Source organism: Oncorhynchus gorbuscha, linkage group LG09 (assembly GCF_021184085.1).
Source record: "Oncorhynchus gorbuscha isolate QuinsamMale2020 ecotype Even-year linkage group LG09, OgorEven_v1.0, whole genome shotgun sequence".
In the NCBI taxonomy this organism is placed as follows: domain Eukaryota; kingdom Metazoa; phylum Chordata; class Actinopteri; order Salmoniformes; family Salmonidae; genus Oncorhynchus; species Oncorhynchus gorbuscha.
Window position 1 is genome coordinate 28,282,096 of NC_060181.1, and position 14,537 is coordinate 28,296,632.

The 14,537-nt window shown below is 42.1% G+C and overlaps 1 protein-coding gene across 2 annotated transcripts; it reads left to right on the forward strand.

The window, feature by feature from the left end:
- Positions 1 to 1,040: 1,040 nt before the first annotated feature.
- LOC124043349 (uncharacterized protein KIAA0895-like) lies at positions 1,041 to 13,633 on the forward strand. 2 transcript variants are annotated; one of them, XM_046361877.1, is made up of 7 exons: positions 1,041 to 1,360; positions 2,820 to 3,589; positions 5,415 to 5,558; positions 8,138 to 8,270; positions 8,689 to 8,994; positions 11,147 to 11,244; positions 11,973 to 13,633. In XM_046361877.1, the coding sequence occupies exons 1-7, from the start codon at positions 1,336 to 1,338 to the stop codon at positions 12,144 to 12,146; spliced, it is 1,650 nt and encodes a 549-aa protein (XP_046217833.1). In that variant the 5' UTR covers positions 1,041 to 1,335; the 3' UTR covers positions 12,147 to 13,633. The 2 variants fall into 2 exon arrangements, with proteins under 2 accessions (XP_046217833.1, XP_046217834.1); XM_046361878.1 differs by having other exon boundaries at positions 2,824 to 3,589.
- Positions 13,634 to 14,537: the final 904 nt, after the last annotated feature.

The following is a 14,537-nucleotide window of genomic DNA, read 5'->3' on the forward strand; positions in this document are numbered from 1 at the left end:
ATAAAAAAAAAAAAAAAAAAAAAACATTTTCCAAAGTGTACCAATTTCGGTTCCTCTAACAATAGTGGAACAAAATTCCTGCCATGCGTCCCGTTTCACTATCTTAATCATTCTTCTGGCCATTGCTCTCTGTCAAGCCATTCTTAAGTACCTGTAGAGTGGTCTGGAGTTCATCTGAAATGTACCATTATGTTTCACATGATAAAAATGTTTTGATTGATGGAACAATCCAGCCAATGGTTAGGCAGCTGTGGTTTTGGCAGAGGAAACTGATTGGTCAGGACTCAGGAGTAAAAGGTCCTGCCCCAGAGCAAATCTCTACAAATGAACAAAACTTTCTACAAATGTACAAATCTCTTGGTAAGGTGATAACAGTGACATAACTCAGAGTACACGCAGATTCAAAATCTGCAAGTGTATCTTAAATTCACAGTAGAATATTCATACTCGTAAAGTCACTTTATGCTTGAAATCTTATTGAATGTATTCAAATGTCAAATTACAAGTTTGCGACCATTCTTAAAGCTTTCACACATCATGATACAAACTTGCGAATCATACTTGCAACCATGAATCATAAATAGTGTGTGATCACGAAATTCAAAATACAAACCCAGGTAGTTCTGTGCTTCTGTCATCATTATAATCCCATAATTCAAGGCCTTACCTTCAGTGAGACATAAGGAGAATGGAATTTGACCTGCCCGGTTAAATGAAGCATATGCTTTTCTTTATGCCATTGAGTCTGAGTCACACATTTAAAACATGCAGAAATACATGGAATCAGATGAGCAGATATTGAATGAAGCTAGATTTATTAAACAATTTGGCGGAATTTGTATGAGGTTTAGTTTTTAAAAAAAGTGAAAAACATAATACAAATATATGTATAAACTGTAATGACACTTTGGAATAATATTAGTTGCAAAAAATCGAATCTCCTGTCTTTGTACTGAAAACGTCATTTCACAGAAGCACAATCGTTTCTGTGTGACGTTGCCTGGGCACCATGGAAACCGCTCTTAGCTTGTGTCATTTCTTTCTTCAGTCTCTATAACAGTTTGAGAGCTACAGGAGTACGGAATGACTGATGACATTCTCAGTTAGCTGGTTATCTGTTATCGTTATTTGACCATCTAGTTAGTTCGCTAGCTAGCTAATCTTGTTTAGTTTGATCTAGCTAGCTAGTTAGGTTAGTGACAGTTGGTAAACTGGTTAGCTAGCTACATTAGCCAAGGTTACGTATTAGCTAGCTAACGTTAGCTAGCTACTAGTTTTTTTTGCTTGGAAGACGTTGTTGTCAAGAGGTGGTCCACAGAACAAAGACTCGAATCAATGCTCGAATCAATAAAAGTCACTGGTATGTATGCACTTCATCTGTGTATGACTTGAATTTGCTTGAATTAGCTAACATTAGCTTTCCAATCTGTCCAGAAAGCCAGCAACAACAAAAAGACACCACTTCAAACAGATTAAATGCTTATAATAAATTGTGCTGCATATATGCTGCATTTCCACTCACTCTGAAACTGGCTGTTGTTTTGACATCCGTTAATTTTATGTTTTTAATAGTAAAAATGTATTCTATTTTTAAATCCGTTCTAGAGCAAAAAAACAACAAGCACTAGTATCATGACAGGTCAACAGATAGAGGCCAAGTTGAAAGCTGCATCCTCTGAAGATGAAGAGGGTCAGTTTATGGCTTGAGCGGAGTGAGCTGGTTAGGGAATGGTAGACGATGGTGCTGGAGTCTGCTGATGATCTTGTAGAGACATAATAGACATGTTAGACATTATAAAGCAGTCGTAACGTACATGCTTAACTTTTCAAGCACCTTTCAAGACACCAAAAGTCACTTTTACATACACAAGATAAAAAATCTATAAAAGCACACATTTAAAAGAGTAAGCATATAAAAATTACACCAACATTGTTATAACAAGTCTAACAATGCATTATTACTGTCAGTAGCTGTTGCAGTACTTGTTAGTACATTGACATGGTCAAGGGATATTTATCCATTCTTAATGTATTTGTTCCATGACCAGCTACTGACTCATCTTTTGGAATGATTCAGCTTGGGCACTGTTATCTGAAATGGTTTGTTCTGAAATCTGTTGTTGCCATGTGATCTGCAGAAGTCCTGAATTGGTTGAGTTGTTAGTGCAGTGGTTGCATAGCTTCCACATCAGTGCCCCTGTCTGAACAAAGTAGTTATACACAGTGTGATGACGCTCCTGGTCAACCAGCCCATCTCACTGGAGCACAGGACACAAGGCTCTGCACTATGGCTGCTACCCTGTCAGACTCTGGAGGCACGATGGGAATCATTTGGCGACACGCCTACATCATATAACTGACTGTGCTTTGTGCATAATAGTCCCACTAAGAACTGCTGGTACAATTTCTATAAAGCTGTAACTGGAGAGGTTGTCGGAAATGTCCATTTGGATATGTCCATTTGAGGTCTATGCACTGTGATTCTATGAAATGGAGGGGGATAGAAGCAGCCTTTATTGCCTTGGGCTGAGTGAGTCAGTGTTGCTCTGAAAACATAAACTAATGATATCACCCTCTGAGCTATTGAATAATCCTCTATTGGGTTCTGTAAACAACACATGCACACATGACATAATTCACAGAAATCTAGCTTTAGAGCTGAACTGGCTGCAAACTGAAGAAGCTCCTCTGTCTCGTTCTGTAAGAGGATTAGTCTATGTACTGTTCAGTGGGTGAGTGAGAGAATCTAAAATAAGTAAGCTGCTGCGTCAGTATTACTGACTCAACCCTCGGTCAGTCATCATCACTTGTTGTTTCAGAAAGGCTTCATTGGCCAGAGATGGAGCAGTCTAAGAAGTACCTCCTGAGCTTGACAGTGCCGGTAGAGATGGAGATCTCTAAGAAGTACTCAAGCCCCACTGTGCCGGACAAGCAGCCTCTGAGCCCCACTCAGGTGTGCCTGGAGAAGCTGTCCTCCAGCATCCTCAAGGACCTCTTCACCACAGGAACCAGCAGCTACAATGTGCTCCTGCAGGGCGAGGAGGAGGAGAGACAGAGCCCAAAGCACTCCCCGTACCGCAGGCCCAAGAAGACTTTGAGATGTGCCTCTACATCCAGCAGGTCACACGATAACCACCGCCATCCGTCTGTAACTCCTCTGTTACTGTTGGGCCAGCAGGGCAGCGGAGACACCAGGGACACCAGGCACTCCTCCCACCACCATGTCTTCTCCTCCGCCTCAGGGGGCTTTGCCAGCAGACAAAAGGCAGCCCACAGCATCACGGTCCTGGGTAGCACCATGGGCCTGTCCCCCCGCCCTGTCGCCCGGCCACGGAAGACCTGCTTTTCCAGCTCACCCCGTACCAAGCTGCCCTCTCTGCCCAGAGGAGGGGTGATACGGGAAGGGGAGAACGCCGGAATCAAGAAGCTTTGCATCCTCACTGCCATCAAGCCGTCCAACGTGGAGAAGGAGAAGGTGAAGTTCTTCAAGTCGGACTTTAGCTACAATCCTCAGTTTGAGTACAGCAACCCTGTGTCTCCGCTGGTGCTGGCTCGCCACAACAATGCCTCCGACCGCTTCCTGACACAGGTGAGACCCAGGTCAATTAATTAATAGTGTTTTTTTGGGCCATTTTAAACCATAAATGTCCCTACACATCAGCTATAACAGTGGAGAGGTGAGGAGCGAATTATCATGCCAATTACTGTTACAGGTAAGTCTAAGGACAGGAGACAAGTTTTATACAACTAAGGCAAGAAGTAGACTAGGCACAACAAACAGTAAGAACTTCCAGAGGTCGGTACAGATGACCTACCCTGTCCTAAATCATGTCCCAAGTGCCCAATACTACTGCTGAGCCGGCAGATTTTAAATAGTGAGGCACATTGTGCCGGGGTCAAGCCCAGAGCCTGTGGCCAAACAATTTCTCTCTGCCAAACCTCTTATTCTCCCAGGACTGAGCTGAAGTAAATATGCTCACTCTGTGAAAGCCACGTAGCCAGGCAGCAGACAAACCCTGACAGACAAGCTTGGATTGATTAGTTGGGGGGGAAAGGTGCTTTAAAACTCAAGCTTAGCACACCAGTCAGGGGGTGGAAAGAGACATCAGTGCTCTCTCTGTCTGAGCTGTAGTCTGGAGATCTATCCACATTAGTATTTATCAAATGGCTATCCACATTAGCCCTTAGAAAGGCCAGATAGCCAACAAGCTATTCTAACGACAGATAAAAGTCATGTTGTGATTACCCCAACAAGAGAGACAAGAGAAATCAGACATCATAAAGGTTATTGGATACATGAATATTACTGCACATCTTTGTACCTCACGCAATAGTTAGCGGAGCTTCAAGAATGAATTGAGGGAGAAATCAATTTCCAATAAAATATTATTTCAAGCACTACTGTAAATGACAGTGATTGTACTAGGTAGCCTGCTGTATAACATATAGTCCAGTAGAATGAATATAATGTAGTCTGGGCTAATGTTTTGACTTGAATAGCAACCCCTAAGGTGTTCTGTTGTGTGCTTGCTATCTGGGTGACACTAGTATACTGATAGGAACCTATGGCAGCCTCTTTTGTTGAGTGAAGACTACAGAAAATGTAGGTAATGTGATCCTGTGGTGGACGTTGCCATTTGTGCAATCATGTTTACTTTCTTCCACTCCTGGTATTAGTATTGTTTTACACATTCCCATTGTGTATAGCTGTGTGGCCATTCACTACACTGATGTAGAATAGAACCCCTTTTTTTTGTTTTGATCCTCAATGCTGACAATCAACTGTTATTAAACTTCAAACGATGAAACACAAATTAGCCTATCTGCCCAACTTCATGTTGTTTAGGCTACCTCATGCAGTTATCTTAACCCTGATAAGCTTCAGGAACTCATTTACACTGTGTGACTTCAACAGCTAATTGTGCTATTGCGCAACAACTCCAGTTACTGTACATTTAACAGAACTGACTTGATTTCCAGACTCTATTTGATCTCTATGGCGTGTGCGCTGGGGCGAGAGAGAGGATGATCTCTGTAATGATCTGTAGGGAGCAGGGACTGTTTCTATTAAACCTAGTCCACAGCTCTGACCACACCACAGAGAGAAGAGAGAAAGCACTGACCTGTCCTGCCCTGGCCTTGCCACCTGACAAAACAACTCCAAGTGCTATTCCTAAAAGGGAGCTATTTATATAGCCTAATCATAGATAGCTCTTTGCTATGCAGTATATCCCTCCAAACAAATCAACTGAAGGATGGGTCAAGATCTTGTTATTTCCCTCAATATCATCTGAACACATTGTACTCCTGAACTGAATCAAGCCTTTATAGCTGTATCCTCACTGAGATAACACCTGTCCATCATTAGATTTTAGCATAATGTTTTCTGTTATTGTGTTTCTCTCCCCCTACAGGCGGTGCGTATCATGGAGTTGGCCCTCCAGAAGTATGGGAATTATGAGAAGTTTGAGCAAGCCACAGGAGGGAACCTGCTCACCAAGTGCCGTATCTGGTACCTGGTCAAGAAGTACATGGAAAAGGAGGGTTGTATTGGGGAGGTGAGAGGACATGAGCCAGCTGGAGTAATCTGATTCTAGAACTGTGGTCAAGGGCAACTTTTACCTGGAGAATGGTAGAAGGAACCCCTTACCACAGATCCAGGGTCAACTACAGTGCCTTCAGAAAGGATTCACACCACTTTACTTTTTCCACATTTTGTTGCTACAGCCTGAATTGAAAATAGATTAAATATATTTTTTTGTCACTGGCCAACACACAAAACTCCATAATGTCAAAGTGGAATGATGTTTTTAGAAATCTTGAGTCAATAAGTATTCAACCCCTCTGTTGTGGCAAGACTAAGTAAGTTCAGGAGTAAAAATGTGCATAAAAGTCACTTAATAAGTTGCATGGACTCTGTGTGCAGTAATAGTGTTTAACATGATACCCCACACATACAATGATCTGTCCCTCAGTCGAGCAATGAATTTCAAACACAGATTCAACCACAAAGACCAGGAAGGTTTTCCAATGCCTCACAAAGAAGGGTACCTATTGGTAGATGGGTAAAAAAATAAAAATAGACATTGAATATCCCTTTGAGCATGGAGAAGTTCTTTATTACACTTTGGATGTTGTATCAATACACCCAGTGTAATGGCTCTTGTGGGTTGAAGAAGGACACCAAGGTGCAGAGTGGTAGGTGTTCATGATTTTTAATAAACTGAACACTGCAACAAAATAACAAAGTAGAAAAAAACTAAAGCGCACAGTTCAGTCAGGCAACAAAACAGATAAACAGAAAATAACTCCCCACAAAACCCAAATGGAAAATGACAACCTATATATGATCCCCAATCAGAGACAACGATAGACAGCTGCCTCTGATTGGGAACCATACTCAGCCAAAAACACAAAGAAATAGAAAACATAGATTCTCCCACCCGAGTCACACCCTGACCTAACCAAACATAGAGAATAAATAAGGATCTCTAAGGTCAGGGCGTGACACCTAGTCACTACAAAGATACAGGCGTCCTTCCTAACTCAGTTGCCGGAGAGGAAGGAAACCGCTCAAGGATTTCACCATGAGGCCAATTTTGTATTTATTTTATGTTTATTTAACTAGGCAAGTCGGTTAAGAACAAATTCTTATTTACAATGATGACCTACCAAAAGGCAAAAGGCCTCTGCGGGGATGGGGGATTCAAAATAAATTAAATAAAAATATAGAACAAAACACACATCACGACAAGAGAGACAACACTACATAAAGAGAGACCTAAGACAACAACATAGCATGGCAGCAACACATGACAACACAGCATGGTAGCAACACAACATGACAACAAAATGGTAGAAACACATGGCAGCAGCACAACATGGTAGCAGCACAAAAGAGGGTACAAACATTGTTGGGCACAGACAACAGCACAAAGGGAAAGAAGGTAGAGACAACATGATTGAGTCTTTGAATGAAGAGATTGAGATAAAGCTGTCCAGTTTGAGTGTTTGTTGCAGCTTGTTCCAGTTGCTAGCTGCAGCAAACTGAAAAGACAAGCGATCTAGGGATGTGTGTGCTTTGGGCACCTTTTTAACTGAATGTGACTGGCAGAACGGGTGTTGTATTTGGAGGATGAGGGCTGAAGTAGATATCTCAGATAGGGGGGAGTGAGGCCTAAGAGGGTTTTATAAATAAGCATCAACCAGTGGGTCTTGCGACAGGTATACAGAGATGACCAGTTTACAGAGGAGTATAGAGTGCAGTGATGTGTCCTATAAGGAGCATTGGTGGCAAATCTGATGGCCAAATGGTCAAGAACATATATTTTGGTGACCAATGGTGACTTTAAAAGAGTTTAATTGCTGTGATAGGAGAAAACTGAGGATGGATCAACAACATTGTAGTTACTCTACAATACCAACCTAATTGACAGAGGGGAAAGAAGGAAGCCTCTACAGAATAGTGTTGACTCAGGGGTGTGAATACTTGTGTAAATTAGATTTTTCTGTATTTCATTTAAATACATTTGCAAAAACTAAAAACATGTTTTCACTTTGTCATTATTGGGTAAAATATATGTAATCTATTTTTAATTCAGGCTGTAACACAACAAAATGTGGTTTAAGTCAAGGGTATGAATGCTTTCTGAAGGCACTGTATGTTCATCCATCTCATGGTTATGTCAGAGAGCAGTTCCCAGGTGTCCCATGGCTATAAAAGAACAGCCACACAGATACAGGAGAAGGCTGACATCCCCGACTTGTACAAGGTTTCCATTTCCATGAGCACATCCGCTTTACAGCCCTGTTGTTTTTGTTGAATAAATGAATAATAACTTCTGACACGTTCTGAGCCATGAAGGTCATAGAGACCATGGGAAACAGACATAAGAAAATACCACTCTCACAGGGCCTGGTTAATCTTGTTCCTCCTAAATCTCCCAAAAGAACAAACCCCCTAAGATCACTATAATTAACATTCTGCACACCAGAATAAAAGCAATTCCCACATAGTAACCCCATATTCTGCTATGGTACCATAGCGCTTATTAAGGTAGACGTTTCTTAACCACATATCTCTATGTGGTGTCTTTGCCAGAAAAATCTCAAAATCTCTCCCTCTCTCTGTTGTCAGATAGTAGTCAACGTGACAGACGACCTCCTCTCCAGAGCGTCCATGACGGTGGTGAACAGCCGGCCCACTCTGACCATCAACATTGCCACAGCCCGGGAACACTGGCTGGAGGGCATGCTACGACACGAGATCGGTTGGTACTATAACTCCATTATACCTCTAGGGGTGCTTAGTTTTGTCAAGAGGTGCACAAATCCCAGTGTTTGTTCCAGTATTGCAGCCACACAGTAATTCAAGGGTAACAATGCACACAGTTGTCCTGGATCAGGGAGAATGGGTCAGGAGTGCTAGGTGCAAAATACGTATTGGTTAATAAGAGGCACTTCCACAACCACAGCACATTTAAATGAACACAATCATTACTCATGGTCCTGGACCACTCAATACTGAACTTGCTGTTCGCTCTCAGTAATTCACCGGCCCACTAGTCTGCTCTGCTGTTCTCAGCAGCACTGTTATTTTTTCTAGGATGAGGTCAGCTTGGGACTCCTCACCCTGGTGGTGCAATATAGCCACTGCGATCATTTCCTGTGTCTGTGCCCTCTGCCCAGGCACACACTACTTCCGGGGCATCAACAACGCCCAGCAGCCGTGGAACAACGGAGTCGGCAGGAAGAAGCACAACCTCCGACCTTTGAACCCCACGGAGGAGGGGCTGGCCAGCATCCACTCTGTCCTGTTCCGTAAGGACCCTACCCTGTGGAGGGCTGCCTTGCTCTACTACACTGTGTACCAGGCCAGCCGCAAGTCCTTCTCTCAGCTGTTCCACAGCCTGGGACGCTTCGTCCAGGACCCCAACACACGCTGGGACTATTGTGTACGAGCCAAGAGGGGACAGACCAACACCGCACAGCCAGGTACCTAACACAGACATAACCGTTTGTTCACACGCTCATCCAGATGTAGTATCTTAATTTGAGCCAGTTTGCTACAGCAGGAAAATAATCAAACCTACAGCAACAGGAAATGTGAATTATTATGTGGATTATAATTAATGGACATTTTTGTAGGGGTCGATACATCTTTCGTAAGGGAAAATCAAGTCTGAAATTTGAAGGTGTAAATTGCAAACTTCAAAAGCCTTTTTAAACCGCTGATACACTACACGTTCTGAATGTTCTGCATTCAGTGATCAAATTAAGCTCCTACATCTGTACATAGGCAGTCCTGCATGCAGCTACACGCCTATCTCTTACTTGAGCTTTTCCTCCTACTGGAGTCAGCATTTTCTACCAGGCCTTGGCTGTTTTTAACTTAATGAATGTGGATTTGGCTGTTAATAATTTCTGATGTAATGAATGTGGACTTGGCTGTTTTTAACTTAATGAATGTGGACTTGGCTGTTTTTAACTTCTGATGTAATGAATGTGGACTTGGCTGTTTTTAACTTAATGAATGTGGACTTGGCTGTTTTTAACTTCTGATGTAATGAATGTGGCCTTGGCTGTTTTTAACTTAATGAATGTGGACTTGGCTGTTTTTAACTTCTGATGTAATGAATGTGGCCTTGGCTGTTTTTAACTTAATGAATGTGGACTTGGCTGTTTTTAACTTCTGATGTAATGAATGTGGACTTGGCTGTTTTAACTTAATGAATGTGGACTTGGCTGTTTTTAACTTAATGAATGTGGACTTGGCTGTTTTTAACTTCTGATGTAATGAATGTGGACTTGGCTGTTTTTAACTTCTGATGTAATGAATGTGGACGTGGCTGTTTTTAACTTAATGAATGTGGACTTGGCTGTTTTTAACTTCTGATGTAATGAATGTGGACGTGGCTGTTTTTAACTTAATGAATGTGGACTTGGCTGTTTTTAACTTAATGAATGTGGACTTGGCTGTTTTTAACTTCTGATGTAATGAATGTGGCCTTGGCTGTTTTTAACTTAATGAATGTGGACTTGGCTGTTTTTAACTTAATGAATGTGGACTTGGCTGTTTTTAACTTAATGAATGTGGACTTGGCTGTTTTTAACTTCTGATGTAATGAATGTGGACTTGGCTGTTTTTAACTTCTGATGTAATGAATGTGGACTTGGCTGTTTTTAACTTAATGAATGTGGACTTGGCTGTTTTTAACTTAATGAATGTGGACTTGGCTGTTTTTAACTTCTGATGTAATGAATGTGGCCTTGGCTGTTTTTAACTTAATGAATGTGGACTTGGCTGTTTTTAACTTAATGAATGTGGACTTGGCTGTTTTTAACTTCTGATGTAATGAATGTGGACTTGGCTGTTTTTAATTTCTGATGTAATGAATGTGGACTTGGCTGTTTTTAATTTCTGATGTAATGAATGTGGACTTGGCTGTTTTTAACTTAATGAATGTGGACTTGGCTGTTTTTAACTTCTGATGTAATGAATGTGGACTTGGCTGTTTTTAACTGATGTAATGAATGTGGACTTGGCTGTTTTTAACTTCTGATGTAATGAATGTGGCCTTGGCTGTTTTTAATTTCTGATGTAATGAATGTGGCCTTGGCTGTTTTTATTTCTGATGTAATGAATGTGGCCTTGGCTGTTTTTAATTTCTGATGTAATGAATGTGGACTTGGCTGTTTTTAATTTCTGATGTAATGAATGTGGCCTTGGCTGTTTTTAACTTCTGATGTAATGAATGTGGACTTGGCTGTTTTTTATTTCTGATGTAATGAATGTGGACTTGGCTGTTTTTTATTTCTGATGTAATGAATGTGGCCTTGGCTGTTTTTAATTTCTGATGTAATGAATGTGGCCTTGGCTGTTTTTTATTTCTGATGTAATGAATGTGGACGTGGCTGTTTTTAACTTAATGAATGTGGACTTGGCTGTTTTTAACTTCTGATGTAATGAATGTGGACTTGGCTGTTTTTTATTTCTGATGTAATGAATGTGGACTTGGCTGTTTTTTATTTCTGATGTAATGAATGTGGCCTTGGCTGTTTTTAATTTCTGATGTAATGAATGTGGACGTGGCTCTTTCAGTACGTACTGGTGTCATCTCCATGGGCTTGTTGTTGTATATTTCAGGTTGTTTCAGTAAGGACCAGGTTTACCTGGATGGCATCCTGAAGATCCTGAGACACAGAGAGAAGATTGACTTCCAGCTGCTAATGTCCCTGGGGAAGGTGGGTAACAGGGGGTCTGTTTAATATATCAGACTAGGACCCATAGACATAGCAACAGTAGGTTTATCAGGAGGCTGCCTAACCTGCGTCCTATGCCTTTTTGTGCGTAATGATTATTTTTCAAAGGGTTTGCATTACACTGTAGACAGGAGACGCAAAGGGCGATGTGTTTGACTGTACAGCTTTCGTATCGCTCTCCTCTCTCCCTCTCTCTCCTTCACCATAAATACAATGCCTATTTGCACATGAATTTAAATGAGATGCCAGGCTGAAAAAGCTTACGTAAATACAGCAGTATGAGGAGAAAGCAGAGCAGACCATATTATGACTTCAGGCATAGAGAGGGAACACATGACTCAATGTGTTTCACACAGATGGGCTTCCAGTGTTACTGCTGTCTGTTCTAGGCATATCTGTATAGCACAGGTGGCCAACCCTCCTCCTAGAGAGCTACTTGGTATGCAGGCTTTTGTTCCTGCCCTGCTCTAGCACATCTGATTCTAATGAGCTGCTCATCAGAGCATGGATTCACAGTTCCTGGTGTGTTAGAGTAGGGCTGGAACAAAAGCCTGCCTGGAGAAGGGTTGGCCAGTGGCACTCCCTGCTGAATAGAAACCTGCTTGTATTACATTATTCCATCTGGATTGTTTCTGTCTGATGTTTTTATTTGCTTGTTCTAAACCACATTAGCATGATCTCGATTGTTTCTGTCTGTCTGCTTTGCCCAGGTGTCGTACGAGGACGTGGATCGGCTGAAAGGCCTGGCGCAGATGGAGCCCGTGAGGATACCTCACTTCCTGCAGGACACAGCGTGCTACGCTGAACAGCTGGAGAAGATCATGGAGGTCAACCAGCTGACTGACGAGGAGCTCAGGGTGCTCATCCGAGACATGGAGGACTAGTGGGCCTGCACACTCAGTTACTCCAACACATAGCTTTTATAGGTTAACAGCAACCGGACCAAGATCCATTTGGGATTGGAACGTTTTGTAAATAACAAAGGCATAGAGGTTGTTATAAAGGTATGCGTTGGAGTACGTGAGTGTGCGGGTTCTTCTGTCCCAGTACCCCAAGAAAAGTGACCATATGCTCCTCATCTGAGCATACCCAGAAAGAAGTGACCCCTGACCCTCCATCATGCCACACTTCCACCGAGCTACTGAGCTACCGAAACCTCATTAAAGTCAGTGACATCATTCAGTGACAACCCTGCATCTCTCACTACCATCCCCAACAGGCAAAATGGCATATGATGTCATGATGATGTAGTTTCCTGGTTGAAAAATGGTTTTCTACTACGTATGGTAGCTGTGTGACGTGACATGACTTGTGCAGCGTACTGTATTGTATGTAGGGTTTCCCCCTCCATATTTCTCCATCTCTCTATCTCTCTCTTGCACCGCAAAGGTAAGTGCACTTCTATTTTCAATCTTCTGTTCCAAAGACTAATGGGTTCCTATGCTTTTTGCCCTTGGTTGGTTGCTGTTCTGATAGTTGATGTTCAGGGAATTACCCATGAACCAGAGAGAGTGTGTGGTTGTCAGGATCGGGCTGCGGTAAGAGACATACAGGAGAGAGATGGCTATGGTATCATAAAAGCACAACACTGATTCATGATGTGCCAGGTCACAGTGGAGGAAGGCATGTGGAAGAGGCAAACTAACGAAGCACAAGACAGCAGCATAGTGCTCAGATAGTAGGATTGTGATAGCATAGAAGTGCATTGTGGATCATATGTATTTGTGCCCCGTTGATGTATCCGGCAAGAGGTTACCTTGGTGCAGCAGCATCAATCCCTTCAAACACCCACCGTCTTAAGATTTGCACTTTTCTCTCCAGCATTTATAACCTTTCACCTATGAACTTTGAACTGCTTTGTTTCTGGCAGTTTCCTTAGAGATAACCTTATAACCTTACACTGATAAACTCTCCTTGCTGCATTTTAATACCAACCAATAGGCCTAGTGTTTTAAAAGGCACAGTACAACAGTAATATTGTACTGTAATGTTTTTTCCATTTGTCAAACATGATTGACAGGTTGTTGATGTTCTTGCATTTGGTACCTGTTATGAGAACTAAACACTGATATTTGATAAATATTGTTCTATTGACACTTTCACCTAGCCTGGTCCTAGATCAGTTTGTGCTGTCTTGCCAATAGTTATTTCTAATGACCATAGGAGTTGGCAGGACATCACAAACTGATCTGGAACCAGTCTAATTTTGACCTGATGTAGGTAGCATGTTTGCTGCCGATACATCACCACAAATGGCCCTGGGCATGATCCAACTGTATGATGAGCACTATGTATTGTATTGCACTGTATTTTAATACCTCCTGATGTTCACTGAAGCCCTGGGAAAGCCTAATAAAGTGGATCCATCACCTTGGAGACTTCTGTCTCAATCTGAGGAAAGAGGTGTTGCAGTCACCTTGTCGCTTCATTAATCTCCGGTTTCGCTGTGAGACTTGACTCCATTGTGGCTCTGTGTTTATTGGCACCTACAAGTACTGACATGCTGGACAATAGGCCTTTGTCTACACGGATCACTAACAAGAACAGGGCCTCTTGTCCTGGGCGGTCACTCTGCTCCATAGAACCTGTGTTGTATTCACTTGGCATGAAATGGAAGAAAACAGGCTGAAACAGGGAGGTACTATCTGAACTTGTCCAATAAGAAATGCTTGTTTTAATTTTCTGTTCCAGAATGTTTTTCTACTGGTGTGCCCTGATTTGTTAAACTGATAGGTGCTTGTCCTACTGGAGGAGACAACTTCATAGTGGGGGCTGGTCAGGAGGTGTTTTATATGGTTAGATATGGGTGTTTATCAGTGGAGGCTGCTGAGGGGAGGACGGCTCATAATAATGTCTGGAATGGAGTCAGTGGCATGGTATCCACCACATAGAAACCACGTGTTTGATACCATTCCATTGACTCCATTTCAGCCATTATTATGAGCCTTCATTCCCTCAGCAGCCTTCACTGGTGTTTATAGTCTATCGGTCGAGCTTGTCCTGGCTGTGTTATACTACTAACAATGGAATCATTTTAACATGGAAACCAGATGATAAATGTATGAGATTCTACTTTTTACGCAAGACAATGTCAAAAGCCAAGTTTCTAAACATTCTGAGTCAGTTTTCATTTTTGTTATGGCGTGTTTCACATGGCTTGGAAGCCAACCATAAATATTTCACAGAGCCATTTTGTTTTAGAAGCTTGTCTGGTAGAAGTGGGTTAAATGTTTGTAGGACATGTGTGACAGCTGATGTGTGGGTGCGCTCAATGA

Bases quoted from the DNA above. Each gene is read 5' to 3' on its own strand.
- LOC124043349 (XM_046361877.1), top strand. From the start codon at position 1,336: ATGCTCGAATCAATAAAAGTCACTG. The intron at 8,271-8,688 runs GTTGGTACTATA...CCCTCTGCCCAG, and splicing joins CATGCTACGACACGAGATCG to GCACACACTACTTCCGGGGC. The intron at 11,245-11,972 runs GTGGGTAACAGG...TGCTTTGCCCAG, and splicing joins TGCTAATGTCCCTGGGGAAG to GTGTCGTACGAGGACGTGGA.